General features: G+C 44.4%; 1 protein-coding gene across 6 annotated transcripts in view; it reads left to right on the top strand.

The window, feature by feature from the left end:
* LOC124596298 (protein transport protein Sec31A) overlaps positions 1-27383 on the top strand; it is a 162359-nt gene that overhangs the window by 23140 nt on the left and 111836 nt on the right. For all 6 annotated transcript variants that reach the window (XM_047135400.1, XM_047135403.1, XM_047135402.1 and 3 more), the window contains exons 5-7: positions 3881-3978; positions 11737-11879; positions 22708-22810. In XM_047135400.1, the coding sequence (XP_046991356.1) occupies positions 3881-3978; positions 11737-11879; positions 22708-22810 (344 nt within the window). The remainder of the gene's footprint in view (positions 1-3880; positions 3979-11736; positions 11880-22707; positions 22811-27383) is intronic.

Here is a 27383-nt window from a genome sequence, read left to right as displayed (position 1 = left end):
CCAGGGTTCAGCAGTGACAAGTGAACAAGCGGCTTGAGTTAGTTCCAGTATGTCTGGCACCTTAACTGTCTTCTTATTTCTCATGTCAAATCCCGTAACTTGACTCCAGATCAGTTCTGTTGGGTTCATATTGTGATGGTACAGTGAAAAATGTGAAAATACAGGATTTGTATGGTGTGCTCGATGCTGTGAAAATGATTGTTTTTCATATTTCTATGACACTTATCACTCTGGTTCATATGAGACCACATCTGCGGTATAAAATAATGGACATAGTCCAAATAAAAAATACTTGGTTTTTCATTTTTGCTATAAAAAATTAAATTATGTTTTCTTAATTTAAGCAACCTTTGTTAACAATCTTTCAAAAAATATCGATAATTAAGAATTTATATTTGAAATGAAAACAGGAATTTTGCTTGCAATATGTAATTATAAACAAGAAGACTTGCATTATTCATTAAATAAATAATGATGAATTTTAAAACTATAAAATGTAGTTATTAAAAAAGAAGAAAAAAGGACTAGGGCGAGACTTGAACCAGTGACCCATGAACTGCACTAAGTTATCATTCTCCTGTGTTACCAATTCCACTATATATCCAACACGTATTTGTTTATCAAATTTAGCAAATACAGTGCCTTGGGAAACTTCAGAGCCTATATTTTCCTGTAAATTAATGAAAAATTAAGAACAACCTATTTCTTGGGCACTTTTTAACCACATTTCACAAGCATGGTTCACTACAGAACAGGAAGCAGCCTCAGCCATTTTCATACTTCGTATTAACAGCACAACAGTCAGAGCATAACAGTACAGAGACTGTGACTGTAAATAATTTTTTAAAATAAAAACTACATAGCTACAGTGTGATTAAGAAAAACATTGATGGCTATTAATACATTAGAATATCCGAAACTTCCATGTAACATAACTTAGTAGTAAGATCTCTAATACGTGAGTAGGACCTACTTCCAAGAGCGTAACAAAACCAGTATGCATATGTCATGGCTTCTGACCAGTCATTGCGTTTGTGTTTGTTTACATCAGGTTTATTCTTATGATTAACAGAGTATAGACACTACTCTTCTTTGAAACTGCCTGGATGAATAAAACAGTGTGTTGAACTGGACCTAAACCTGAATTCTTTCCTTCTTTGGGCAATGCTCCTCCCGTCTCAGCTATCCGGGCATGACTCACGGCCCAACCTCTATTTTAATATGCCAGTAATTTTCAAAACAGCACACACCACTGCAGAGTGAAATATCCATTATACTCATTTTTTGTTCACTTTTATTTCAACTCAGTTCTGTTAAGGTGCAGGTAGGTTGCACTACAGGTGTCAGTATCCTGCCCAAACTTTTTCCCTTACTTGCCTTTGGTTGCCAGAAGTCTTTAAAGATCTGATGCATTGAGTCTTTTCACCATCACTCAGCAGTTTGTTGATAAAAGAAGCATTTTTTAAAAATATTTCATCTTTTTTAGTAGTTCGTCAACTTCTTGTTGAATTTGTACTATTGGCAAGCAATGATAATCTTCAGTCAGACACCATGTTGTTTCTGTGTTGAGATTCTGTGATGATGACTTGCATTTACATGGCATGCGGGTGTGGGTGTGCATGTGTGTATCTAGTCAAACCATGGCAAGGAAATTCCCTCTCTATCGTAATGACCTTGGCAGTTTTATTTTCCTTGCATGTGACTAATTGTCAAGTTCAGTTTGTGTGGTTCGCTTAACAGTTGAATTACAATTGGTGGGGATACATACCAGAAGTGCTAGCACTACATTTTACCTTCATAATGGATTGTAAGAGATTATCTGTAAAATCTAAAGAAAACTTTTTGGATTGTAAGAGATTATCTGTAAAATCTAAAGAAAACTTTTTCATTCTTTCTGAAGCGCAGTCATCAGCTCCATAACACTAGCTTAAGGATCACATTTACATAGTGTGTGGAAAATTTTGTAACAGTTCTGTTAAAATTGAGATTCTATTTGCAGTATGTCATTGAACACACTGTACTGTGGTGTAGTGGCTGTTCTGACTTTGGTGCTGCTACGATGTAGTATAGGCAGAAAGAGCTGTCATAAATTAATTGAGTAGACTTTGCACTGCAGCTGGTGTAGTGTAAGACACTGGAAAGGATAAATGTATTAGGAAAAGGTTGATTTGTTAACATTACTTTAAATTTTGAATTACCAGTCCCACAAAACACACTATCATATATAATAAGAAAAAATCTGTAATATTCTAATGTTGTTTATTAATGATTTTTATTTCTGAATTTTTTATGAAGGTCAGTTTCACATGGCTTTGGTCACATTAAGTCAGCTATGGATATGAGCCCATTAATTTTAGTGAGGGTATTTACACGTGGCAGTGGTCTGATTGATGTACCATAAGCCATTGTACAGTGCCTGTCCAGAAATTTTTGTGGAAGTTTGTCTATTGTGAATTGATTGTTAGCTTTCTAGAAACAGCAGTTACTGTTGTTTTCAAGTGGAAAAATTCTGCATGACTGTGGACCTCTACCATGAGAAGTTAATCGAATTCTGGAAACTCCTGGAATAATTGTCTTTAGCCGTAGCCTTCAGTTGGAGTGTAACATTAAACTGGCTGTTCAAAAAGTCAACAAGTAAAAATTTTGGCTGGGGGGGGGGGGGGGGGGGGCGGCAAAAATCTGGAGAGTAGGGTGGGTGGTGGAGTGATACAAGTCCCCTGTTGGCCAGGAACTGCTGCTGCCAAAGAAAGGCAGAGAGTGGCTGGGCGTTGTCGTGGAGCCGGGTCCAGCTGCCTTGTTTGGTGTACTGGGAAGTGTACCCACTTGGTCCACCTAACTGCTAATTTCCACTTCCTTTGGTATCATTCACCCCACGCTATTGCACGACAGTCCAAGGACGAAAGTTTCTTCACTTTTTGTACATTGTCTGGGGTGCATGCAGTTGCAAGCCGGCACTTCGAGTGGAAAGTGGAAAGGGGGGGGGGGGAGGGGGGTTGTCTTCCATGGTGTCCCGCCCTTCTCGAAAGTGTTTACCTCGAAAGTGTTTACACCACTCATAGACATGCTTCAAGGTGACAGCAGATTCTTTGTAACTGTTGGCAGCATTTCAATCCTCTTTTACCGATTTTACAGTTTTGAAGCAGAACAACATATTTGTTTGCTGATCCATTTTGGTTTAGACCACGTGCACTAAACCTTCACTCTACAGTATACTGTTTACACACAAGAAGCACACTTCCAGTGCCGCTTGGTGACTTGTTCAGCCATGTTTTGACCTGTCCACTGCAGAATTTGGCTTTGATGCATTCTTATGAGTGAGACCAACATGACGTCATTCACTGAACTTTCTGGACAGAGGTTGTTGTTGCAATTGGCAGTCAGCTGCATGTGAGGTCTTCCATAACTATGGCCTGAGTGTCATTCATCACAATTGTTCTGGCTGAAGTTAAATTTTGTGTGGCATGACCGTAATAGCTGTTGGCATCAGTCATTTTTAGGGCCACCTTTCTTAATGGCTGCTAGCAGATACAAGCCTGTCTTCAGCATAAAAAAGGCATCAGTCTTATTTGTTGGTCTCCCTTGGTGGTTGTTGAGGAAGAATTTTCTGTTAATGGTTGCTGTGTGACGATATCCGTGTACCTGTTTATGTATTTAGCTAATCCCCAATCAATTACTTTTTACCTATATCCTCAATTAATTTAAAACAAATATACATCAAACTGTTCAAAATGTCGTCATCCTATTTTGATCGTTCTGATTAGTTTGATCAATGTACAAGTTATCAAGTAAATTCCTTTATGTATTGTGTAAGTATGTGTGATATACAGACTCAGTCATATTCAGACATCAGTCATATTTTGAATAAACATGTTTGTTCCAGTGCAGCACATATTGGCATCTACGTTCACTCAGCGGTGTGTCGTCTGGGATTTGCGCAAAAATGAACCCATTATTAAACTTAGTGACACAACTTCTCGTGTAAGTATATGGCAGGACAGCTGAAACACAAAGAACATATTTTTGTTTTAAAATTATAACCTCAGAAGTACAATTGAATAGTGCAATTATTTCATCTCTAATGTGAGTTAGCAATTACGATACAGTATAGTTATGCTGTTGGATGACAAGAAGCTGCAGAAATGAATAACATTTTTTCTTTGGCTTTACTTTGGCTCATGAATTATTTGGGAAATTATATAGACAGAACAGTGCGTATAAATTGGAAGATTGCAGGTTTGAATCTGAGTAGTGTAGTTGGTGTTTCATCTGTGCACGTGTCAAAGTAGATTATTGTGTTAACAGTAAAAAATAAAAAAGAACTATGCAATTGCAAACAAAGATTATTTTCAGGAACACAGTATTTGGAAACAGTAGGATAGTAGACCACTGATACAAGGTGAACATTAATAAAACTGACAAACTGCAGGGATGGGTTCCTGACTGGAAATGGAGACAAAAAGATCCTAAGAATATGTGTCTGGAAATGGACGGTGTGTGTGCAACAGCAACAAATTGTCCCAGAACACTGTATGTAGCTGCAATGCTTCCACATCACAACAGATGTTCAAAGTGGCCTCCATGGGATTGCTTGTGACAGGGATAGTAGCAGTTATCATACAGGATACATGTAATTGTACTCTGACTTCCACCATGTTGGTGGGTCACTTGCCTGGAGCTTGTACTAAGGTTTGTCTGAATATCCTGCAGAACCTGGTCCTCAAAATCTGATGTAAGCACAGTCCACTGCCTCCCTTCACATTCATCTCACTGAAAGGATCCGAGAGCATGCAAACTCACGAAAGGGGTTTGGAATGTTGTGTGATGTTGGTGTTTGTGACTGTACTTGTTTTGGTACAGCCATGCAGCCTCTTGATTGTTTTCATCTGCATTGCCACACATCAACACCACCTTGGCCTGTTCCCAACATGAATACTGGCTCATTCTGCTGTTGAAAGTACGCTGCATCAATCTCACGCCCAGCACCACACGAGGAACACATGGCATGTGGTCAGAGGAACTGTCAGTGCCATACACTGTGCCAATGATGACTTTCCGGACACATGTTCATAGAACCTTTTTTCCTCCATTTCCAGTCAGGAATCCGTCCCAGTGGTTTGTTGGTTTTATGAATGTTCACCCTGTATTTCAAGAGTGACTTACTTGCACTAGTGTTGGGTGATGAATCATGTCATTTTCGTTTCATGGATAGATAGTAATTATTGATCTTGTGATGCATTTCACTCCAAATGATCCTGTTTTGTATTTACACTTTTTTCCTTTCAGAGCAAAGATGTGATAAGGCATGCTAAGAAAGTATTTTTTTGGTCAGTCACCAGAACTGAATTCCCGGAGTTGGTTTTTGTAAGCTTATAGTTCTCACACTAGAAATTTATCATGGGCTGGCATGACATCTTCGCGGTATATTTTTCCTCTATTCCTCTGCTCTCCCTCCCCTCTCTCCCTCCCTTCTCTCTCTCTACCCTCCCCCTCCCTTTCCTCTCTCCCCCCCTCCCTTCTCTCTCTCTACCCTCCCCCTCCCTTTCCTCTCTCCCCCCTCCCTTTCCTCTCTCCCCCCTCCATTTCCTCTCTCCCCCTCCCTTTCCTCTCTCCCCCTCCCTTTCCTCTCTCCCCCTCCCTTTCCTCTCTCCCCCTCCCTTTCCTCTCTCCCCCCTCCCTTTCCTCTCTCCCCCCTCCCTTTCCTCTCTCCCCCCTCCCTTTCCTCTCTCCCCCTCCCTTCCCTCTCTCCCCTCCCCCTACCCTCTCTCTCTCCCTCCCCCCTCTCTCTCTCCCTCCCCCCCTCTCTCTCTCCCTCCCCCCCTCTCTCTCTCCCTCCCCCCCCCCCTCTCTCTCTCCCTCCCCCCCTCTCTCTCTCTCTCCCTCCCCCCTCTCTCTCCCTCCCCCCTCTCTCCCCCCTCTCTCTCCCTCCCCTCTCTCTCCCTCCCCCCTCTCTCCCTCCCCCCTCTCTCCCTCCCCCCTCTCTCTCCCTCCCCCCTCTCTCTCTCCCTCCCCCCCTCTCTCTCCCTCCCCCCTCTCTCTCTCCCTCCCCCCTCTCTCTCCCCCTCCCCCCTCTCTCTCCCCCTCCCCCCTCTCTCTCCCCCTCCCCTCTCTCTCCCCCTCCCCTCTCTCTCCCTCCCCCTCTCTCTCCCTCCCCCCTCTCTCTCCCTCCCCCCTCTCTCCCCCCTCTCTCTCCCTCCCCTCTCTCTCCCTCCCCCCTCTCTCCCTCCCCTCTCTCTCCCTCCCCTCTCTCTCCCTCCCCTCTCTCTCCCTCCCCTCTCTCTCCCTCCCCTCTCTCTCCCTCCCCTCTCTCTCACTCCCCTCTCTCTCACTCCCCTCTCTCTCACTCCCCTCTCTCTCACTCCCCTCTCTCTCACTCCCCTCTCCCTCACTCCCCTCTCCCTCACTCCCCTCTCCCTCACTCCCCTCTCCCTCACTCCCCTCTCCCTCACTCCCCTCTCCCTCACTCCCCTCTCCCTCACTCCCCTCTCCCTCACTCCCCTCTCCCTCACTCCCCTCTCCCTCACTCCCCTCTCCCTCACTCCCCTCTCCCTCACTCCCCTCTCCCTCACTCCCCTCTCCCTCACTCCCCTCTCCCTCACTCCCCTCTCCCTCACTCCCCTCTCCCTCACTCCCCTCTCCCTCACTCCCCTCTCCCTCACTCCCCTCTCCCTCACTCCCCCCTCTCTCCCTCCCCCCTCTCTCCCTCCCCCCCTCTCTCCCTCCCCCCCTCTCTCCCCTTCCCCCCTCTCTCCCCTTCTCCCCTTCCCCCCTCTCTCCCCTTCCCCCCTCTCTCCCCTTCCCCCCTCTCTCACCCTCCCCCCTCTCTCACCCTCCCCCCTCTCTCACCCTCCCCCCTCTCTCACCCTCCCCTCTCACTTCCCCTCCCCTCTCACTCCCCCTCTCCTCCACTCCCCCTCCCCTCCCCTCTCCCTCCCCTCCCCTCTCCCTCCCCTCCCCTCTCCCTCCCCACCCCTCTCCCCCCTCCCCTCTCCCGCCCCTCCCCTCTCCCGCCCATCACCTCCCCTCTCCCGCCCATCCCCTCCCCTCCCCTCCCCCGCCCATCACCTCCCCTCTCCCGCCCCTCCCCTCCCTTCCCCTCTCCCGCCCCTCCCCTCTCCCGCCCCTCCCCTCTCCCGCCCCTCCCCTCTCCCGCCCCTCCCCTCTCCCGCCCCTCCCCTCTCCCGCCCCTCCCCTCTCCCGCCCCTCCCCTCTCCCGCCCCTCCCCTCTCCCGCCCCTCCCCTCTCCCGCCCCTCCCCTCTCCCGCCCCTCGACTCTCCCGCCCCTCGACTCTCCCTCCCCTCGACTCTCCCTCCCCTCGACTCTCCCTCCCCTCGACTCTCCCTCCCCTCGACTCTCCCTCCCCTCGACTCTCCCTCCCTCTCCCTCCACTCCTTCTCCCTCCCCTCCCTCTACCTCCCCTCCCTCTACCTCCCCTCCTTCTCCCTCCCCTCCTTCTCCCTCCCCTCCCTCTCCTTCCCTCCCTTCCCTCCCTTCTCTCCCCCTCCCTCTCCTTCCCTTCTCTCCCCCTCTCCCCCTCCCTCTCCTTCTCTTCTCTCCCCCTCTCCCCCTTCCTCTCCTTCCCTCCTCTCCCCTTCCCCCTCCCTTTTCTCTCCATCCCCTTCCCCCTCCCTTTTCTCTCCATCCCCTTCCCCCTCCCTTTTCTCTCCATCCCCTTCCCCCTCCCTTTTCTCTCCATCCCCTTCCCCCTCCCTTCTCCCGTCCCCTCTCTCCCTTCCCACTCCCCTCTCTCCCTTCCCACTCCCCTCTCTCCCTTCCCTCCTCCCCCACCTGGTCATGGTATTGCCAGTTTGTTTAGTGATGTATGAAAACTGTGTGTACTCCTTAAAGCATATGTTTCATGCTTGTCCTTCTGTACATATGAGTACTAGGACATTATGCATTTTCTGTTGTATTGATTTAACCCTTTCCACTCCACCATTGAGTGGTGTTCGGCACAATATTTGTAGCTCTCACATGTTTCATTCTCGAATCTGACTGTACTATGCATCAACGATGCATGTACTGCCATCTAGGGAAGTCTGTGTTAATTCAGTGTTGAACTGAGCATTTGTTTCGAGTTTAGGGTTGTAATTATTACATTAAAGTCAGTAGGTGTGAAATGGCTAGTTCTTTATGCCAAATCCTTTCTAAGGAAGAGATTGGAGAACTTTTAGAGAAATCTCTAAGTGACAGTGAAAGAGAGAATGATTTTGATGATGACAGCGATTAATTTGTAAACAGTTCAAGTGAAATGATAATGGAAAAAGTCCACTGTGAAGTGTTTCAAAAAAATTATGTGATAAAAAGTTTTGTATTGTAAACCTTATATAGTTGAACGAAAGTGCAATTTTTGTTTTAATACACTCCTGGAAATGGAAAAAAGAACACATTGACACCGGTGTGTCAGACCCACCATACTTGCTCCGGACACTGCGAGAGGGCTGTACAAGCAATGATCACACGCACGGCACAGCGGACACACCAGGAACCGCGGTGTTGGCCGTCGAATGGCGCTAGCTGCGCAGCATTTGTGCACCGCCGCCGTCAGTGTCAGCCAGTTTGACGTGGCATACGGAGCTCCATCGCAGTCTTTAACACTGGTAGCATGCCGCGACAGCGTGGACGTGAACCGTATGTGCAGTTGACGGACTTTGAGCGAGGGCGTATAGTGGGCATGCGGGAGGCCGGGTGGACGTACCGCCGAATTGCTCAACACGTGGGGCGTGAGGTCTCCACAGTACATCGATGTTGTCGCCAGTGGTCGGCGGAAGGTGCACGTGCCCGTCGACCTGGGACCGGACCGCAGCGACGCACGGATGCACGCCAAGACCGTAGGATCCTACGCAGTGACGTAGGGGACCGCACCGCCACTTCCCAGCAAATTAGGGACACTGTTGCTCCTGGGGTATCGGCGAGGACCATTCGCAACCGTCTCCATGAAGCTGGGCTACGGTCCCGCACACCGTTAGGCCGTCTTCCGCTCACGCCCCAACATCGTGCAGCCCGCCTCCAGTGGTGTCGCGACAGGCGTGAATGGAGGGACGAATGGAGACGTGTCGTCTTCAGCGATGAGAGTCGCTTCTGCCTTGTTGCCAATGATGGTCGTATGCGTGTTTGGCGCCGTGCAGGTGAGCGCCACAATCAGGACTGCATACGACCGAGGCACTCAGGGCCAACACCCGGCATCATGGTGTGGGGAGCGATCTCCTACACTGGCCGTACACCACTGGTGATCGTCGAGGGGACACTGAATAGTGCACGGTACATCCAAACCGTCATCGAACCCATCGTTCTACCATTCCTAGACCGACAAGGGAACTTGCTGTTCCAACAGGACAATGCACGTCCGCATGTATCCCGTGCCACCCAACGTGCTCTAGAAGGTGTAAGTCAACTACCCTGGCCAGCAAGATCTCCGGATCTGTCCCCCATTGAGCATGTTTGGGACTGGATGAAGCGTCGTCTCACGCGGTCTGCACGTCCAGCGCGAACGCTGGTCCAACTGAGGCGCCAGGTGGAAATGGCATGGCAAGCCGTTCCACAGGACTACATCCAGCATCTCTACGATCGTCTCCATGGGAGAACAGCAGCCTGCATTGCTGCGAAAGGTGGATATACACTGTACTAGTGCCGACATTGTGCATGCTCTGTTGCCTGTGTCTATGTGCCTGTGGTTCTGTCAGTGTGATCATGTGATGTATCTGGCCCCAGGAATGTGTCAATAAAGTTTCCCCTTCCTGGGACAATGAATTCACGGTGTTCTTATTTCAATTTCCAGGAGTGTATATACCCGAATTGTTGGTCAGTGGCGTCATTGTTTCCCCAAAGAGACTAGCACAAATCTGTGTGATGCGCTCACCACTTGGGTGGAGGCTGTTGAAATAAGAATGTATGGAGACGTCCTGTGTCTGCATTACAAAGTGCAAGGGTTAAGCCCAAGTTAAAATCCAGCATGGTACAGTAATGCAATTTATTTGTTTAATGTGTTATTTGGTTCACAGAAAGGTGGGTTATAATCTTGTGACAGATGAAATAGACTTTCTTGTGCACAGGCCCACCATCTTCCCCTACTACTTTTGGTTGCTGTTTCCCTTCTAGAATGAAACTGTTGGACATGCATATTAGTAACAGTAACAAATACAAATACAAAATTTATTTAATTACTTTCATGCAATCCAAACTTCCATGAAGAATTAGTTCTTGTACCGAATTTTGGCCCACATTCAACAAATTTTTCCCATCTTCAGTGTACCTTTCTCTTAACTAATTGTGAGAAATGTACCACACTCTTTCTTACGATAACCATTTGATATCGGCTGTTTCATATCCGAGTTCAGAATATGCGTGTTTCTCAATCTTTTGTAGTCATTGGGGGAGGCATTAATAATCCAACACTGAATTAGGGTGACAAGTTTGTAAGTGGTGGGTGTGATAAGCTGCTCCAGAACAATACTAAATACATTCTCCAAAAGCTACTTAGCACAAATAGTTTGGAAGCCCACTCATGACAGAAATATAATACATCTAATGGCAACAAATAGACATGACCCCTTAGAGAATGTCCATTTTGAAATGAGTATCAGCGACTACAAGGTGACAAGGTGGTTGCAGCAACACAATTAACAAAGTACAGAGGATATCTAAAACAAGTGGCAAGATTTACGTGTTCAGCAAACTGTATTAACAGCCAGTTGGCAGTTGTATCATATCTCAAAGGGGAACTTGAAACATTTAGCTCTGGACTGGAGACAGTAGAGGATCTGTGACTCAATCTTGGTGGGAGGCATACTCTATGGTAGTCTTCATAAAGAAACTTCTTAAGAAACAGCATCTGTTGCAAAATGGGTGAGATACAAAGCATTGGGGCTGTATAGATGCTTAGTGAAGCAGCTACCGCAGCAGAATTGTATAAAAAGGGCTCCTATAAAACCAAAAGAGTTTCTGGCCATATCTAAAAACAGTTAGTGGCTCCAAAATTTTGAGCCTATACATTTATGCATGAACATTTTTTGATCACAATTTCCAACAACTTTAAAATATTTTTTTAAATGTGTAACACACACATTTTATTACAGTTAACCAGTTTTGGGATTATCCCATTATCATGGTGTAAAAGATCAATTATTAATCACTTGCCACAACACTTACCAGTGTTCTTGTCCCATCTAAACTGCAGAACATGAGAATGCAACTGGTATCTGTGCACAAAAGGTGATCCAGTTAGAAACCACAGTTGCAATTGGGTTGTAACTGTGATTTCTGATTGGATACAGCACCTTTTTTGCACAAATGGCTGTATTTGGATACATGTTCTGCAGTTTAAATGAGACAGGAATTATATGGATTGCTATATTGATAAATACTATGATGTGAGATTAACGACTGTTGTTTTCTTGTGGGGTAATACCAAAACTAGAAATTGAAATAAGACAATTAAACGGCTGTGTGTCATGCATTAAAAAAAAAAAAAAAGAGAGAGAGAGAGAGAGAGAGAGAGAGAGAGAGAGAGAGAGAGAGAGAGAAGAAATTTCATAGAGGACTCGTGCATTCATGCAGGCACATCCTCTTTTCTGATGAAGGCTTTGGCTAAAAGCTTAATGTGTAACAATCTTTTAATTGTACATGTTTTCAACTCGATGTGTCATCGTGACAGAAGTTAGCAATATATCCTTTACATAATTATTGATATTCCTGAAGACAGATTGTGTAAATGTTTGTAACACAACATTTATTTGTAGGTCAGGTGGAAAGTTGTAGCCTGGCATCCTGATGTTGCTACACAAATGTGTCTGGCTTCTGAAGATGACCAGACTCCAGTCATACAGCTGTGGGATCTTCGATTTGCTACTTCACCTTTAAAGGTCATGCAGAATCATCAGAGGTATTATTGCCTTCAGTAATTAATTTTTACATGTAAAAACCAAAAAATAACAAAGCTGTGCGTAAAGAACTAAAAAGAAATTGCCAAGCAAGGTGATATGCTACTTTACTTGTATTTGAGAATTCAGTTGTTCATATCCCTGTCTATCAGATATAGGTTTCTGTTGGCTTCTGTAAATCATTAACGGTTCCTTTGAAAACAATACAGCCTAGTTCTTTCCATTAAAAGAGTGTGTACTCTATCTGTAAAAACAAACAGTCATCTATATAGCGCATCCTGCAGTGGAGAGATTGTAGATGAACATAACATAAATGTGCTCTTTTATTTATTTTTTAATGTTAGTAATCTTGGTTTTTTTTTCAGTAATTTGGGTCTAGGAAGTGATGTTGCTGGTGGAATTCGAGGTACGAAAATAGAGGAACATTTGCAGACTATAGAATACCCTTGAAGAATGCGTAGGTAGAGTAAGGTTTCCCAAACTTTAGTCTGACAGAACAATTTGAGGATCCTGGTGGTTTGATGGAACACCTTGTTAATTTGAAGATTAACAAATAAAAAAACTTGTTTTATTCATTGCCAACTTCAGTTTTACATCATAAGTAATAACACAGATATCATTAAAAAAATTTAAAAAATTACTATCTCAAAATATCAGAAACAATAATTAACATGTTATTAACAGCTTCTTTCACAGGACACTTATTCACACAGTTTGGGAAACCATGAGTTGGAGAACTGGCAGTAAAATGAAAATAAAGCATAAAGAGCTGTAGCAACAAATAAAATAAAGTCGCCACCTTCTAGGCACAAGAAAAAAATTTTTATCGTACATTTATTTGACGAGATCAGTGCCTTGAATGCTAATAAAATATTAATTGAGTGAGCGCAGTATTAGCATTGTTATTTGTTTTTGTGCAAGATGCATTCAGCAACGTGTTCTTGAGCAATTTTAGTTATGTATCAGCAGTTTAGTACTATTTTGAGAGTCAAATGACATTCTTACATCAGACTTCTGAAAAACCATACTGCTTTCTCCAGATGATAATAACATGACCACCAGCAACAGTCTGTATTTTTTCCAATGTGAGACTATTTTGAGTGCCAACAGTGTATCTTTGTTATCACCTTGAATTTCATTTGCTGTTTCTTTGTGTATTTACAGAGGACTAGGTGTTCAAAGTTTCTTTCATGTATGATTTGCTGCTGTTATTGTGGTGGTCTTCTGAGTGAAGACTGATTTGTTTCAGGTCTCCTCACTACTCTGTCCTGTGCAAGTCCCTTCATTTCTTTGTAACTACTGCAACCTACATCTATTTGAACCTGCTAACTTCATTAATTCCTGTCAGCCGATCCCTTCTTCTGTCCAAGTTATGCCATAAATTTCTTTTTGCTCCTGATTTGTTTCAGTAGCTCCATATTAGTTACTCAATCTACTCATCTAATCTTCAGCATTCTTCTGTAACACCACATTTCAAAAACTTCTATTTTCTTCTTGTCTGAACTGCTCATAATTAACATTTCCCATTTGTACAAGGCTACACTACATACAAATATCGTCAGAAAATACATAACACTTAAATTTGTATTACACATTTTATATTCCTCTTTTCCAGAAATACATTTCTGGAAAAATTAAATCATCTGTACTTTAGCCATCCTCATTTATTTTGCTGTCCAGATATCAGAACTTGTCTACTACTTTTAGTATCTCATTTCCTAATCCAATTCCTTCACTATCACCTGATTTAATTCAACTGCATTCCATGGCTTTTAGTGATATTCGTCATATAATCTCTTTTCAAGACACTATTGTTCAACACAATTGCTCTTCCAAGTCCTTTGCTGTCACTGACGCAATTACAATGTCATGGACAAACCATGCAGTTTTTATTTCCTTTCCCTGAACTTCTTCCTCTGAAATTTCTTCTTGTTTTCCATTACTTCTTGCTCAGTGTACAGATTAAAAACATAAGGAGTAGGCTACAACCATGCCTCACTCACTTTTCAATCACTGCTTCCCTTTCATATTCCTTCAATTCTTACAACCACAGTGTGGCCTTTTTAAAACCTATAAATAACTTTTTCTCCCCATATTTTATACCTGCAACCTTCAGAATTTCAAAGAATCTATTCCAATCAATTTTCTCAGTTAACAACCCACATCTCTTTGAATATATTACTCGGGCTTTCAGTGACTTGCTCTGCCATTGTCATCAGGAGTATAAAACACTGACTGCCAGGAATGGCCCCCCTACAGGCCTGGGGCTTAGAATAGGCCCGAGGTATTTCTGCCTGTTGTAAGAGGCGACTAAAAGGAGTCTCACACATTTCGGCCTTTTTGATGGTCCCCTGTAGGGTTCGACTTCCATTTTTCAAAATCTTCCCGAAGAGCAAGCCAATTGGGGGAGGGTGCCTTGCATGGTGCATCGTGTCCATCATGCACTGAGACCTATCGCATGCTTCGTCGACATGGATCTGCACTTCTGCTCATTCTTCAACTGGGTGCACATTTTCCCATCAACTGTGCAGTATCTTTTCTTTGCTGATGATGGTAATGGACTTGTTTGCTTGGTTGCACCTGATATTCAGCACAGTAGCCAGTCCATTGTGGTGGGGCCACCATGTACCCTGTTGGTTGTAGCCCCCTGACCACATAGGGATCGCTCTGCTGATGTTTGTGCGTTACTCCCCATGTATGCCAAGGGGCATCGGGACTCCCAGCAATGGCCATCCTGCCAGGTGGTCTTTGCTGGGCCTGGCTAGCGCCTGTGGGGAGGGTCCCTGGTCAAAGTGGGTGGCATCAGGGTGGATGACACGCAATGAAGCATAGTACTTCATCTCTTGCTGGTGGTTAAACACCAGCAGTCTCTAAGCATTCATGGGCTCAATTCAATGCACAGAAGAACGACTCCAAATTGTTCACCTCCCTGGCCACACTATGGGAGGAACGTTAGGCTAAGGATGGCAGCAGCTCTTATTCGCCTCGGTACCTTGTATGTTTGAGAGCTGATGGGAATCTTTCATGACGATGAAGCATCAGTTTTTTGTTGAGCGTTTAGAGGACAAGTTTGGGGAGGTGGAGGGCTTGTCCAAAATGAGATCTGGGTCAGTCTTGATCAAAACAGCATCCTCTGCCCAGTCACGGGCGTTATTCGCTTGTGAGAAGCTGGAGGATGTTTCTGTAACCATCATGCCCCATAAGAGCTGAAATATGGTCCAGGGTATCATATTTCACAGGGGCCTTCTTTTGCAGTCCGACAATGGGCTGCACACCAATTTAGAATGGTGAGGTGTAAATTTCGTTCAGCGTGTCCACCAGGGTCCGAGGGATAATCAGGTTGCCACTGGTGCCTTCATCTTGGCCTTTGAGGGTGATACATTGCCTGAGAAGGTCAAGGTGATGGTCTACCGCTGTAAAACCTATATCCCTCACCCAATGCAGTGCTTTAAATGTTGGAAGTTCAGTCATATCTCTTCCCACTGTACTTACAGGATCACATGTCGAGATTGCGGACGCCCATCGTATTCCAATACTCCATGTGCCCCTCCTCCGATCTGTGTCAGCTGTGGAGAGCACCATTCGCCTTGCTTGCCAGACTGCAGGATTCTCCAAAAAGAAAGGAAAATCATGGAGTACAAGACCCTGGACTGACTGACCTACACTGAGGCTAAGAGGAAATTTGAACGTCTACATCCTGTACGCATATTGTCTTACGCTGCCTCTAAAACAGTTCTAGCCCCATCAGCTCTGCCAACCCCAGTCACCTCTCAGAGCCAGAAGACTACACCTGTCCCCTTGATGGGGGGGGACTTCCCTCCCTGTTGCTCCTGCACCACCTACTACAGGAGCAACATCCACCCAACCATCGGCGACGTCCATACCCACTTCCAAGCTCTAGAAGCATACAACTTCTTCAGCTGCTCTCGCTAGGAAGGGGTCCCTTGGGTCACTCCCTTCCCAGGTTTCTGCTAGTGGGAAAGATGACACCCGCCAGTGGCTGAAGAGCCCAAAAGCAGCTAGTCGCAGAGCTTCACACTTATCCTCAGTCCCGGAGACTGAATCAATGAAGTCCTCCCAGCCAGGGGAACCCAAGGAACTGTGAGAGAAATCCAAAAGAAGGTCCCCAAGACCAAGGGAAGTACAGTGGCACCCACACCACCGCTACTTCCAAGCTCTGTGTCTGCAGATGTGGTGGAGATTCTGGCATCCGCTGAGGACCTAGATCTCGCTGGACCCTCAAACACAATGGATATAAACTGCTCAGACAAGAAGTCGGTGGCAGCAGGTGACCCTGAGGTGTAAACTGCCTCATTGAATGTTCCATACCTTCCAAGTCTCATGATGATGTCATCCTCCAGTGGAATTGTGGTGGTTTTTTCCACCTCCTGGGTGAGCTATGGCAACTGTTAAGCTTTACAACTGCTTTCTGCACGCTCTCCAGGAAACCTGGTTCCCGGCAGTGCAGACCCCTGCCTTCCGCGGCTATAAGGGATACTACAGGAACCATAGCGACTGTAATTGAGTGTCAGGTGGAGTTTGTGTTTATGTCCTAAACTCGGCCTGTAGTGAACCTGTGCCCCTTCAAACACTTCTTGAAGCTGTGGCTGTCAGAATGATGGTGCAGTAAATAACTGTCTGCATTGTATATCTTCCTCCAGATGGTGTAGTATCCCTGAATGTATCAGCTGCATTGATTGATCAACTTCCTAAATCTTTCCTACTTTTGGGAGGTTTTAACACCCATAACCCCTTGTGGGGTGGCACCATGCTTACTGGCTGAGGCACAGATGTCGAAACTTTACTGTCTCAGTTCGACCTCTGCCTCTTGAATATGGGGGCCACTATACGTTTCAGTGTGGCTGGAGGTAGTTACTTGGCCATTGATTTATCCATTTGCAGCCCAGGACTTCTCCCATCTATCCACTCGAGAGCACATGACAACCTCTGTGGTAGTGACCACTTCCCCATCTTCCTGTCACTGCCCCGGCATCAAGCCCACGGATGCCTGCCGAGATGGGCTTTAAACAAGGTGGACCAGGAAACTTTCACATCTGCTATCACCGTTGAATCTCCTCCACACTGGAACATCGATGTGATGGTTGAGCAGGTGACTACAACAATTGTTTCTGTGGCAGAAAACACGATCCCTCGCTCTTTAAGGTGCCTCCGGTAGAAGACTGTCCCTTGGTGGTCGCCAGAAGTCGCTGAAGCAATTAAGGAGCGTCGGCAAGCTCTTCAGCAGCATAAGCGGCACCCTTCCCTGAAGCACCTCATAGCCTTTAAACAGCTTCGTACTTGCGTTCACCAACTTATCAAATGACGGGAGCAGGAGTGTTGGTCAAGATATATCTTGACCATTGGGTGCCATACGTCACCTTCCGAAGTCTGGGCAATGATGAAACATGTTTTCAGGTACCAGACCCCAACAGGTGTTCCCAGTGTTAAAATAAATGGTGTTTTATCTACCGATGCAAAAGTGATTGCCGAGCACTTTGCTGGGCACTTTGCTGGGCACTATGCTTGAGCCTCTGCGTCGGAGAATTACCCCGCAGCCTTTTGGACTCTCAAATGGAGACTGGGAGGGAAAGTTCTCTCATTTACCACACACCACAGTGAATCCTATAACGCCCCATTTACAGAGTGGGAACTCCTCAGTGCCCTTGCACATTGCCCCGACACAGCTCCTGGACCAGATCGGATCCACAGTCAGATGATTAAACATCTCTCATCTGACTACAAGCGACATCTCCTCGTCATTTTCAACCGAATCTGGTGTGATTGCGTCTTTCCATCGTAATGGCGGGAGAGCACCATCATTCCGGTGCTCAGACCCGGTAAAAACCCACTTGATGTGGATAGCTATTGGCTCATCAGCCTCACCAACGTTGTCTGTAAGCTGCTGGAACTTATGGTGTGTCGGCTGTTGGGTTGGGTCCTGGAGTCGCGTGGCCTACTGGCTTCCACCAGGGTTGCTCTACCACTGATGATCTTTTGTCCCTAGAGTCTGCCATCTGCACAGCCTTTTTCAGACACCAACACCTGGTTGCTGTCTTTTTCGATTTACGAAAAGCATATGATACGACCTGGCAACACCATATACTTGCCACGTTATACAAGTGGGGTCTCCGAGGCCCACTCCCGATTTTTATCCAGAATTTCCTGTTGCTTTATACTTCCTGTGTCCAAGTTGGTGCCTCCCATAGTTCCCCCCATACCCAGGAGAATGGGGTCCCATTGGGCTCTGTATTGAGTGTCTCTCTATTTTTAGTGGCCATTAATGGCCTAGCAGCAGCTGTAGGGCTGTCCATCTCACCTTCTCTGTATGCATATGACTTGTGCATTTCATACTGCTCCACTGTACTGGTGTTGCTGAGCAGCACCTACAGGGAGCCATCCACAAGGCGCAGTCATGGGCTCTAGTCCATGGTTTCCAGTTTTGGGCACTTCTACACTTCTGTCGGTGTTGTACCGTTCATCCAGAACCAGAACTTTATCTTAATGACGATCCACTCACTGTAGTGTAGACATATCGATTCTTAGGACTGGTTTTCGACGCTGGATTGACTTGGCTTCCTCACCTCTGTCAGCTTAAGTGGAAGTGCTGGCAGCACCTCAATACCCTCCGCTGCCTGAGCAACACCAACTGGGGTGCAGATCGCTCTACGCTGCTACAGCTCTACAGAGCCCTTGCTCAATCCCACCTTCACCATGGGAGTCTGGTAATGGTTCAGCAGTGCCCTCAGCGTAGCGTTTACTCGACCTAGTGCACCACTGTGGTATTCGCCTAGCGACAGGAGCTTTTAGGACGAGTTCGGTGACCAGTGTCCTTGTGGGAACCGGAGTGCCTTCATTGCAGGTTAGGTGTGCACAACTGCTGGCCAGTTATGTAGCACACGTTTGTAGTTCCCCTGCACATCTGAATCACTGTCTCCTTTTCCCAACCACAGTAGTTCATCTCCCACATCAGTGGCCCAGGTCAGGGCTTCCAATTGCAGTTTGTGTCCAATCCTTTCTTTCTGAACTGCAGTCCTTGCGTTTACCACCTATACTTGAGGTCCATTCACGTACACCTCCATGGTGTACATTTAGGCTGCAGCTTCGCCTGAGCCTTTCACATGGCTCTAAGGACTCAGTTAACCCCGCAGCTCTCCGCTGCCACTTCCTCTCGATTCTTGACAAGTACCAAGGCCACGAAGTGGTTTACACTGATGGCTCGATGGCTGATGCTCACGTTGGCTTCGCATATGTCCATGGAGGACATATTGAACAGCATTCCTTGCCCGATGGCTGCAGTGTTTTCACTGCCGAGCTGGTGGCTATATCTCGTGCTCTTGAGCACATCCGTTCATGCTCTGGGGAGTCATTTCTTCTGTGTACTGTCTCCTTGAGCAGCCTACAAGCTCTCGACCAATGCTACCCTCATCATCCTTTGATAACAACCATCCAGAAGTCCATCTATGCCATGGAACGGTCTGATTGTTCAGTGGTGTTCGTCTGGAATCCATGTCACATGGGAATCCCAGGCAATGAACTTGCCAACAGGCTGGCCAAACAGGCTACGCAGAAACCGCTTATGGAGATTGGCTTCTCGGCAACTGACTTGCATTCAGTACGACGCCGGGAGGTTTTGCGGCTTTGGGAGACAAAATGGCATAACCTCAGCATGCACAACAAACTGCGTGCCATTAAGGAGACTATGAATGTGTGGCAATCCTCCATGCGGGCCTCTCGCAGGGACTCTGTGGTTCTCTGCCGGCTCCCGCTTTGGGTACGCTTGGGTGACATACGGCTACCTCCTGCACCGTGATGACCCACCTCAGTGTCGGTACGGCACCCGGCTGCCCTTCTTTGGCTGCCCTGCAATGGACTCTTCAGTTACTGGACTCGTTGCCATTAATTTTAGCTGACAGTGCCTCATCGGCTAATTTAGTTTTACGTTTTATACGCAACAGTGGGTTTTATCTTTCTATATGAGTTTTAGAGTGAGTCCTTTGACCCTTTGTGTTCTCCACTCTAATGCTTTTAGGGTGGATGTTTTAATGTGTCCCATAGTGGCTGGCTTTTCCTTTTTATCTTCTTGGTCAGCCTGCCACAGTCATCTGCTCTCTTGTTTTTATACCTTCTACCTGTGTCTTGCTTCTCTCTACGGTTTTCTTTTCCTGTTTTTTTTTCCATAGTAGTGTTCGTTGTCCTTCTGTCGTACTTCTCGTTCTTCCTTTCTCTTGTTATTGTGCTGTATGTCTCCTTTCTTTTCTTCTTTTCATTGTGTAATTATTTTACTGGGAACAAGGGACTGATGATCTTGCAGTTTGGTCCCTTCCCCCCATCTTTTAAACCAACCAACCAGTGCCAGGACTAGCATGGTATTCTGCTTATGTAGCTGCAATAGCAGTATCTGGAACCTTCTAGGGAGGGTCAAAGTGATCCATATGGGGAAGACGAGTTGGGTAGCTTGTAACAACTTTGGTCTGTTGTGGGACAAGTGACATCATCTGGTGCCTTGGGCTGACTGCACATTTTAAACTGTCACTCATGTCTCCCTGCAAGTGTCAAGCACCCATCTACAGGTCTGAATGTGATCCTAGCCCCTCTTTATGTCATCCTTTTTATTTTTGTTGAAAGTGTGAGGTGACACCCATAGCAAGTGAATAAGCTTGTCCATAGTCCCTTTGCATTTTAATGACTCTAAGGCATCAGACCAATGACCTTGCTGTCTGGTCTCCTTCCCCAAGCAACCCAATTCTGGGGCATCAAATTATTATTTTCAGGCCATCATTTGACCTTTGGTTTTGCATTGATTGATCTGCCCTCCCACCCCTCCTTATGTTTCTAAAATACTCTTGGCTTGAAAAAGTATTTTTACCTTTATCTTTAAACCTTTTTCTTTTTTCTGTTTAAACTTTTTATAAAATTCATTTTTTACAGAATTGCAATTTTAATAGAAGAGCTCAACTTCTAGTTTCATGTTTTCAAAACATATGCTTTTTCTATGCTAGAGAAATTTTTGTTCCTTATCTCATGTGTATATGAACATAAAATAAGGCGTTGGTAAAATAAATTGTTAAAATTCATTCTGTTATATAGGTTCATCTAATGGGCATTTTAAATAAATGTACAGTTACTATTACCATATTTCAGAGTTAGATTTGGTTAGCAAAGTAAAACTGAATACCTCAGAACAGTTTAGCTGAATAAGGAGAATCACTCTGGTTGAATGTGTGCTGGTGGCAAAACGAGGATTTATGGGTAAAAGTAATCTAGACAGAGATTGCTGATTTTGGACAACTGTATTTTTTGAGTTATTATTAATACTATCATTAACCAACTCGCTAGATGTAAATTGGAAGCTCTGTAAGATATGCGTTTGTCCATAGGCATCAGCTGTTTAACTGCCCCATCCCTGTTGCATGCAATGGCAGTGGAACCCCAACACTAACATGATCCCCTACTGTGCTGCACATCCGGGGGGATGTCGGTTCAAATCACCATCTGACCATCCAGATTTAGGTTTTCTTTGATTTCCGTAAATCGCTTAAGGCAAATGCTGTGATGGTTCCTCTGACTGAGCATGCACAATTTTCTTTCCTATCCTGAGCTTCTGTACTGTCTGTAATGACTTTGATGTCAACAGGACATTAAACACTAATCTTCCTTCTTCCCTCTCCTGTGACTTCAACTTAGGTAAGGGGCAAGTTATTTTGTGTGCACTAGTGAATTCTAATTTCTCCACTGTTTATCTGGATTACAATTGATAAATACATGACACTTTCAGCACTATTTGTTGTATAAGTGTCCATTTAATTAGAAATATACATTTATTAGTTTATACACAATAAAAACCATTCCTAGTGTATTTGGGTGTGGCATGGTGTTCACTTTGTAATGCCTCATAAAACTTAACTGTCATATTCACACGGATAGTTGTTATAAGTGGGACAGTCTAAGAATTATCAGCATAATGTAGAAATGGCAGGAATGTGGCAAATATCTTTGGAACGAATGACCATTACATAGTGCAGTATTAAACTACAGCAATTTACTTGTACTTTTTTATCATAGTGTCGAGGTTTATATAACGAACAGGAAAATTTGCTTTACAGGATGTGGTGAAGTCCCTTGCCTGTAACGTTTCAGCACAACAGGTACAGAACATGTGTCTCAACATCAGTTTTTAATCTCTCATTTTATATGATTGTGAAGGGACTTGCTGAATTTAAGCAAGGTCTTACGTGCTGAAGGTTGTGTGTCCTCAGGGTATCCGGAAACCTGTATGACCAATGAGATTATAACAAAAATTCGGTCTTGATTTCTTTGCCTGGAGAGAACTTTTTGTACATCAGTCATGGATCAGTTACAGTGACAGTATTTTGTAAAAATCATATGTATAACATGGGATATTGAATTGATCCTGATTATGACCAGTACACTAAAATATGAATTTAATCTTTATCTTTAACTATTTTCATCTCCATATCAGATGATTTTTCCTAATTTAAGCTAGAGGTGCAGTAAATATGACTTCGGTCTGGCAGAATGTAAATAATTTAGGAGTGCGGGTCACTGATTAGCAGAAGTGTTATCATTGACAGGCACACACCAAAGAGACAGAAAGTTGCTAGCTTTCGAGCAAATCTCCCGATTGTTTCAATTTCATTTTAGTCGTAAGTCATAACTGTTTATTTTTTATGCCTTTTTGAAAGTGCTTCTGAGTTTCCAGAAACCACTTATGCTTAGCTTTCTGAATCATATTGCAATGTTTCTAAGAAGCTGAGGGCTTCCAGTATGCGTAGATGTTAGTAATTATAAGCATGTAATTTTCTTTTTCAGAGGAGTGTTGTCAATTGCGTGGTGTGCTCAGGACCCTGATCTGCTTGTTAGCTGCGGCAAAGACAATCGCATATTGTGCTGGAATCCAAACAGCACCCTTCCAGTAGGTATTACATTTGAGCTGCTGCTTTTTTGTGTATATTAGCTGCTTGTACAAAGAAATTTGTTAAATTTTCAGAAAAAAGAATAACAGAATTTCTAGAATTATAATATATGTAGGAAGTCTCATTGTTTTGTAAATAATTTTCACTTAAAATGTTTGCAAGTATGTTATTTCTCTTCTCATTCATCGTTGTCATTGAGACTAGTTTGCATGTATATAGCGTGCTGTCTACCTAAACTTTCCTTGAATCTCCATCAGCATGCAGTTGTCCATGTGATTTCTGTTCTTATACTGATCAATCATCTATAGTAGGCACCTCAAACATTTTAACCTAAGGGTCACACTGGCTCTTCCACTAAGTCTCAAGGGCCAAGCTACAGTCTAAATTTTCTGGAACCTTTTAGTGAGGTCAATGTGACCTACGTGACATTCTAGGGATATTTTACACCCATCTTCAAAACTCTTCCAGTTCAGTTCCTTAAGAGTCCCTGTGACTCACTCTCATGGATCAAAGAAACCTGTGACGATTGGTGCTGCCCTTTCCTGTGTACTGTCAATATCCCCCATTAGTCCTACTTGGTATTGGTCCCACACACTTGAACAGTATTCTAGATCTGGTCACTTGAGTGATCTGTAAGCAATGTCATTTGTAAACTGATTGCACTTGGCCTGTATTATACCAGTAAACCAAAGTCTACCACCTGCTTTACCCACAATTGAACCTATGTGATAATTCCATTTCACATACCTACAAATACCAAGGTATTTGTATGAGTGGGCTGATTCCAATGATGACTCATTGATATTACTTCGTTATAGGTAGCTGCATCATCTACAACAGTCTGAGGTTACTATTTCCAACGAGGTCATTAAAACACAACATGAACAGCAAGGGTCCCAGCACACTTCCCCGAAGTTATTTCTACAACTGACAATGACTGTCCATCCAAGATTACATGCTGCATCCTCTCTACCAAAAAGTCCTTGATCCAGTCACAAATTTCACTTAATACCACATACGATCATGCTTTTGACAAAAAGTGTAGGTATGTTACTGAGTCAAATGCCCTTTTTAAACAAAGAAAAACTACTTCTACCTGACTGCTTGATCCAAAGCTTGCAGTGTGTCGTGAGGAAAGTGGGAATTGGGTTTCACATGATTGATGTTTTCAAAATCCATGCTGCTTGGCAGTGCGGAGATCATTGTGTTAAAGATATCTCATCATGTTTGACTTATTGTTTAGCTAGTTTACTCAAAATATATACCTTTCTGCTTGTTTTAGTTGTCATTCGTACTTTGGTAATCATTGTTGCCACAACCACGTAATGGTCCCTGATATCAATTTAGATGTGGACAGCCTCAGAGAGGTCAGGTGTGTATGTTTCCATTAGGTTCAGTATATTTCCATGTTGAGGGGGGTTCATAACTATCTGTTGGCGATTGTTTCAAGAGAAAGGCATATAGTAATGTTTCACAAGATGTCTTATCGTGTCCCCCCCCACCACTAACAAAACGGTAATTTTCCCGGTTAATATTTGGATGATTAAAGTCTCCACCAATAATTACATTATGATTGGGGAATTTACATCCAAGTCAGGAGATGAGTCTGGTGGACGATAGGAGGATCCAGTTATCATTTCACCCCACCCCTGATACCGAGTCTTGCACAAACAGTCTCACATACAGCTTAAATTTCTACCTCAGTGTGTTTTAATTTCTTGTCTACTGCGACAAATACACCATCTCCATTTCCCATTAGCTTATCCTTTCAATACACATGTAAATTTCTCCTAAAAATCTCACGTCAGGGGCTGGAAAAAAAAGTTTTTTGTCCATAATTCCACTCCTATGTGATATATCAAGGTTAATTAGCATTGAAATTATCCAGTCAGGTGGCTGCACATGCAAATTCAAGCAGCTTGCCAGATAAATTAATGTCAGTTGTTCTCGTAGTGTAGACAATACTGCACGAGACTGCTCAGCCTTTGGCTCAGGTTTGGTTCTTACTGCTGTCCCATGTCCAAATTTTGTATTGCTATCTTGTTTAGTTTTAGGAAACCAAATGAAGAACTCATTTTGCGACACCATCTCTGGTGGGCCACTTGAATTTGTGCATTCAATGAATTGGTTGGCTAACTTCAATTAATTAATTAATTAAAGTCAGTCATAAATGGTGCAAATTATTGAAATTTTTTTGTCAGTGAACCTACCCTTCAACACCCATAAAAGTTTTTCAAAGTGTATCTGGTGTGTGTGTGTGTGTGTGTGTGTGTGTGTGTGTGTGTGTGTGTGTGTGTAACTCCTCCCAATAATCTGGATTGATTTCAGTCAAATTTTGCAAGCAAACAACACCCTTCATAAGTATCAGCACTGTGCGGATTAGAATCGGCTAGCTGCCATGAGAGCAGGGTTATGGGAAAAATGATTTTTTTTCAGCCCCTGATATGTAGCTGCCTTCCACAACAGGAATGTTGTATAAGAGCAGTATCAGCCTGACATAACAATCTGCTTTGCAAGGCAACCTGTGAATAAGGGGAGCAAGAAATGGTTTCTCCAGCCCACAGTGTGTAGGCCGCCCTGGACGGTAGGTGTGTTGTGGGGGCAGTATCAGTGGGTTTTACTGACCTGTTTTGCAGGGACTGTATGTGTGGATGGACATAGTTGGGGAGGGTTGAGATGGATGGAGGAGGAGGAGGTGGATATGGAGAGGGGTAGCAGGAGGTTACAGACAGAGAGGGGGAAAGAGGGGAGGGTAAAGACAGGGATGGAGGTGTAGGTTAGAGAGAGTGATGGAGGAGATAACGGGCAGCAAGAGGGGGGAGGAGAAGTAGATAGAGTTGGGAGAAGGGGATGGACAGAGAGGTGGGGATAGGAGGAGATGGCAGATAGAGGGGAGAGGAGGAGATGCAGGGGCAGGTGAATATTGTTTGGAAGAGGAAGAGGGGCCAGAGGAGATGGATAGATAGAGGCAGGAAGGCGAGAAAGAGAGAAAGATGGAGAAGAAAGCAGTGAACACAAAGAGGGGGAGGAGGAGATGTGTACAATATGTGTGTTAAATGTGTATGGGGGAAAAGCTTTGGAGAAAATGCTAGTATACCACAGAGTGACCCATGAAGTGGTTTACACTGTTTGAACTTTAATAACTCGAACAAAAGTTACAAAATTTTAAGTCGCATAGATGGTCATGGTATTACTGATGATGTTTTACTGTTAAATATGTTCAAAATTTCCTCCATCGGCAGCAACGCAGCTCTGTAACACTGCAGTACAGATCAACACACATGTATTACACAAGGTGCTGGGATGAATTCACAGGCAGTCGCAATCACCTCTTATTTCATCCAGCATACATTACTTTGTCTCTTACATGTTGTCCTTCAGAATTCCCCCCAGAGAGAAGTCTAACAGCATTAGATCGAGAAATCTTGGTGGAGACTCAACACTTCCTCCTTGGCCAATCCAACTCTCAATAAATATGTCATCCAATTATTGCCTCAGCTTGGCACAGTTGGTGAACATAAAGTACAATTTGTTGCTGCTACATGGTAAGGTACTTTACACCTGTCACTATTTCTTCAGAAAAGAATGGCCTTGAAAGTTCTCTGACAGACACACCACACCACACCACACCACACCACACTGACAACCCAGTTTGGTTAACGTAGGGATTCTCTCCTGCCCAACACAGACAGTTATTGCAATTGATGGTTCAATTCAGTTTAAATGTCACCTCATCAGACCAAACAATGACATCAGTCAGGTATTCATTAAGACCAATCCATTCAGAAAACTCGACATGCCTATTCGCATTGTTCTCATTCATTGCATGAAACAACTTAGGAAAATAGGGTTAGCACTTTGCTTGCTTGAAAGGGTGGTCAACATTTGATTTACTTACACCTGATTCATGAGCAGCTTTCTGTATGGACTACTTTTGGGATTTTGTGAAAGTGTGTACTGCTGCACCTGCCACTGTTTTGTCCAATACTTATTTTTTTTTGCCACACTGTTGCTTCTTCAGATCGTGTATACTTCCTTCACTCTCAAATTTGTTGCATAATTTCGTTATTGTTACACGTGACAATGCCATTGTCTCTGCACTTCTTTCATGTTTATACATTTCCAGTAACACTTTAAAATCCACTTTCTTTGCTCCAAGAACAAATTTCCAGCCATGTTGTTGTTTATGTGTAGTTACTGGCAACTGAAAAGAAAAGTAAATGAATGGCTACTGACACTAGTCATGAGAGCCCCATTTAATCAAAATAAAGGTGATAAACGATTTTTCAGCCACTACCATGGACGCTGCCCTGCACGACAGGTGTTTTATGTGCGAATAGTATCAGCCTGCCGTATTGACCTGATTTGCAGGGGAAAAAATATTTTTCAAGCCCCTGATGTGTAGGCTGCCATGTGCAACAGGTGTGTTGGTGTATATTTGGCCTACCATATCAATGTTTTGCAGGGGTTTCACATTATGGTTGGGTAGGGCTGAGAAGAGAGGGAGTGGGAGGAGATGGATTGCGGGAGAGGGGAATTATGTAACAGAGAAAGGGGAAGGAGGAGATACAC

The sequence above is a fragment of the Schistocerca americana genome, chromosome 2, assembly GCF_021461395.2.
Source record: "Schistocerca americana isolate TAMUIC-IGC-003095 chromosome 2, iqSchAmer2.1, whole genome shotgun sequence".
Lineage (NCBI taxonomy): Eukaryota > Metazoa > Arthropoda > Insecta > Orthoptera > Acrididae > Schistocerca > Schistocerca americana.
This window is presented reverse-complemented; position numbering and strand designations above follow the sequence as displayed.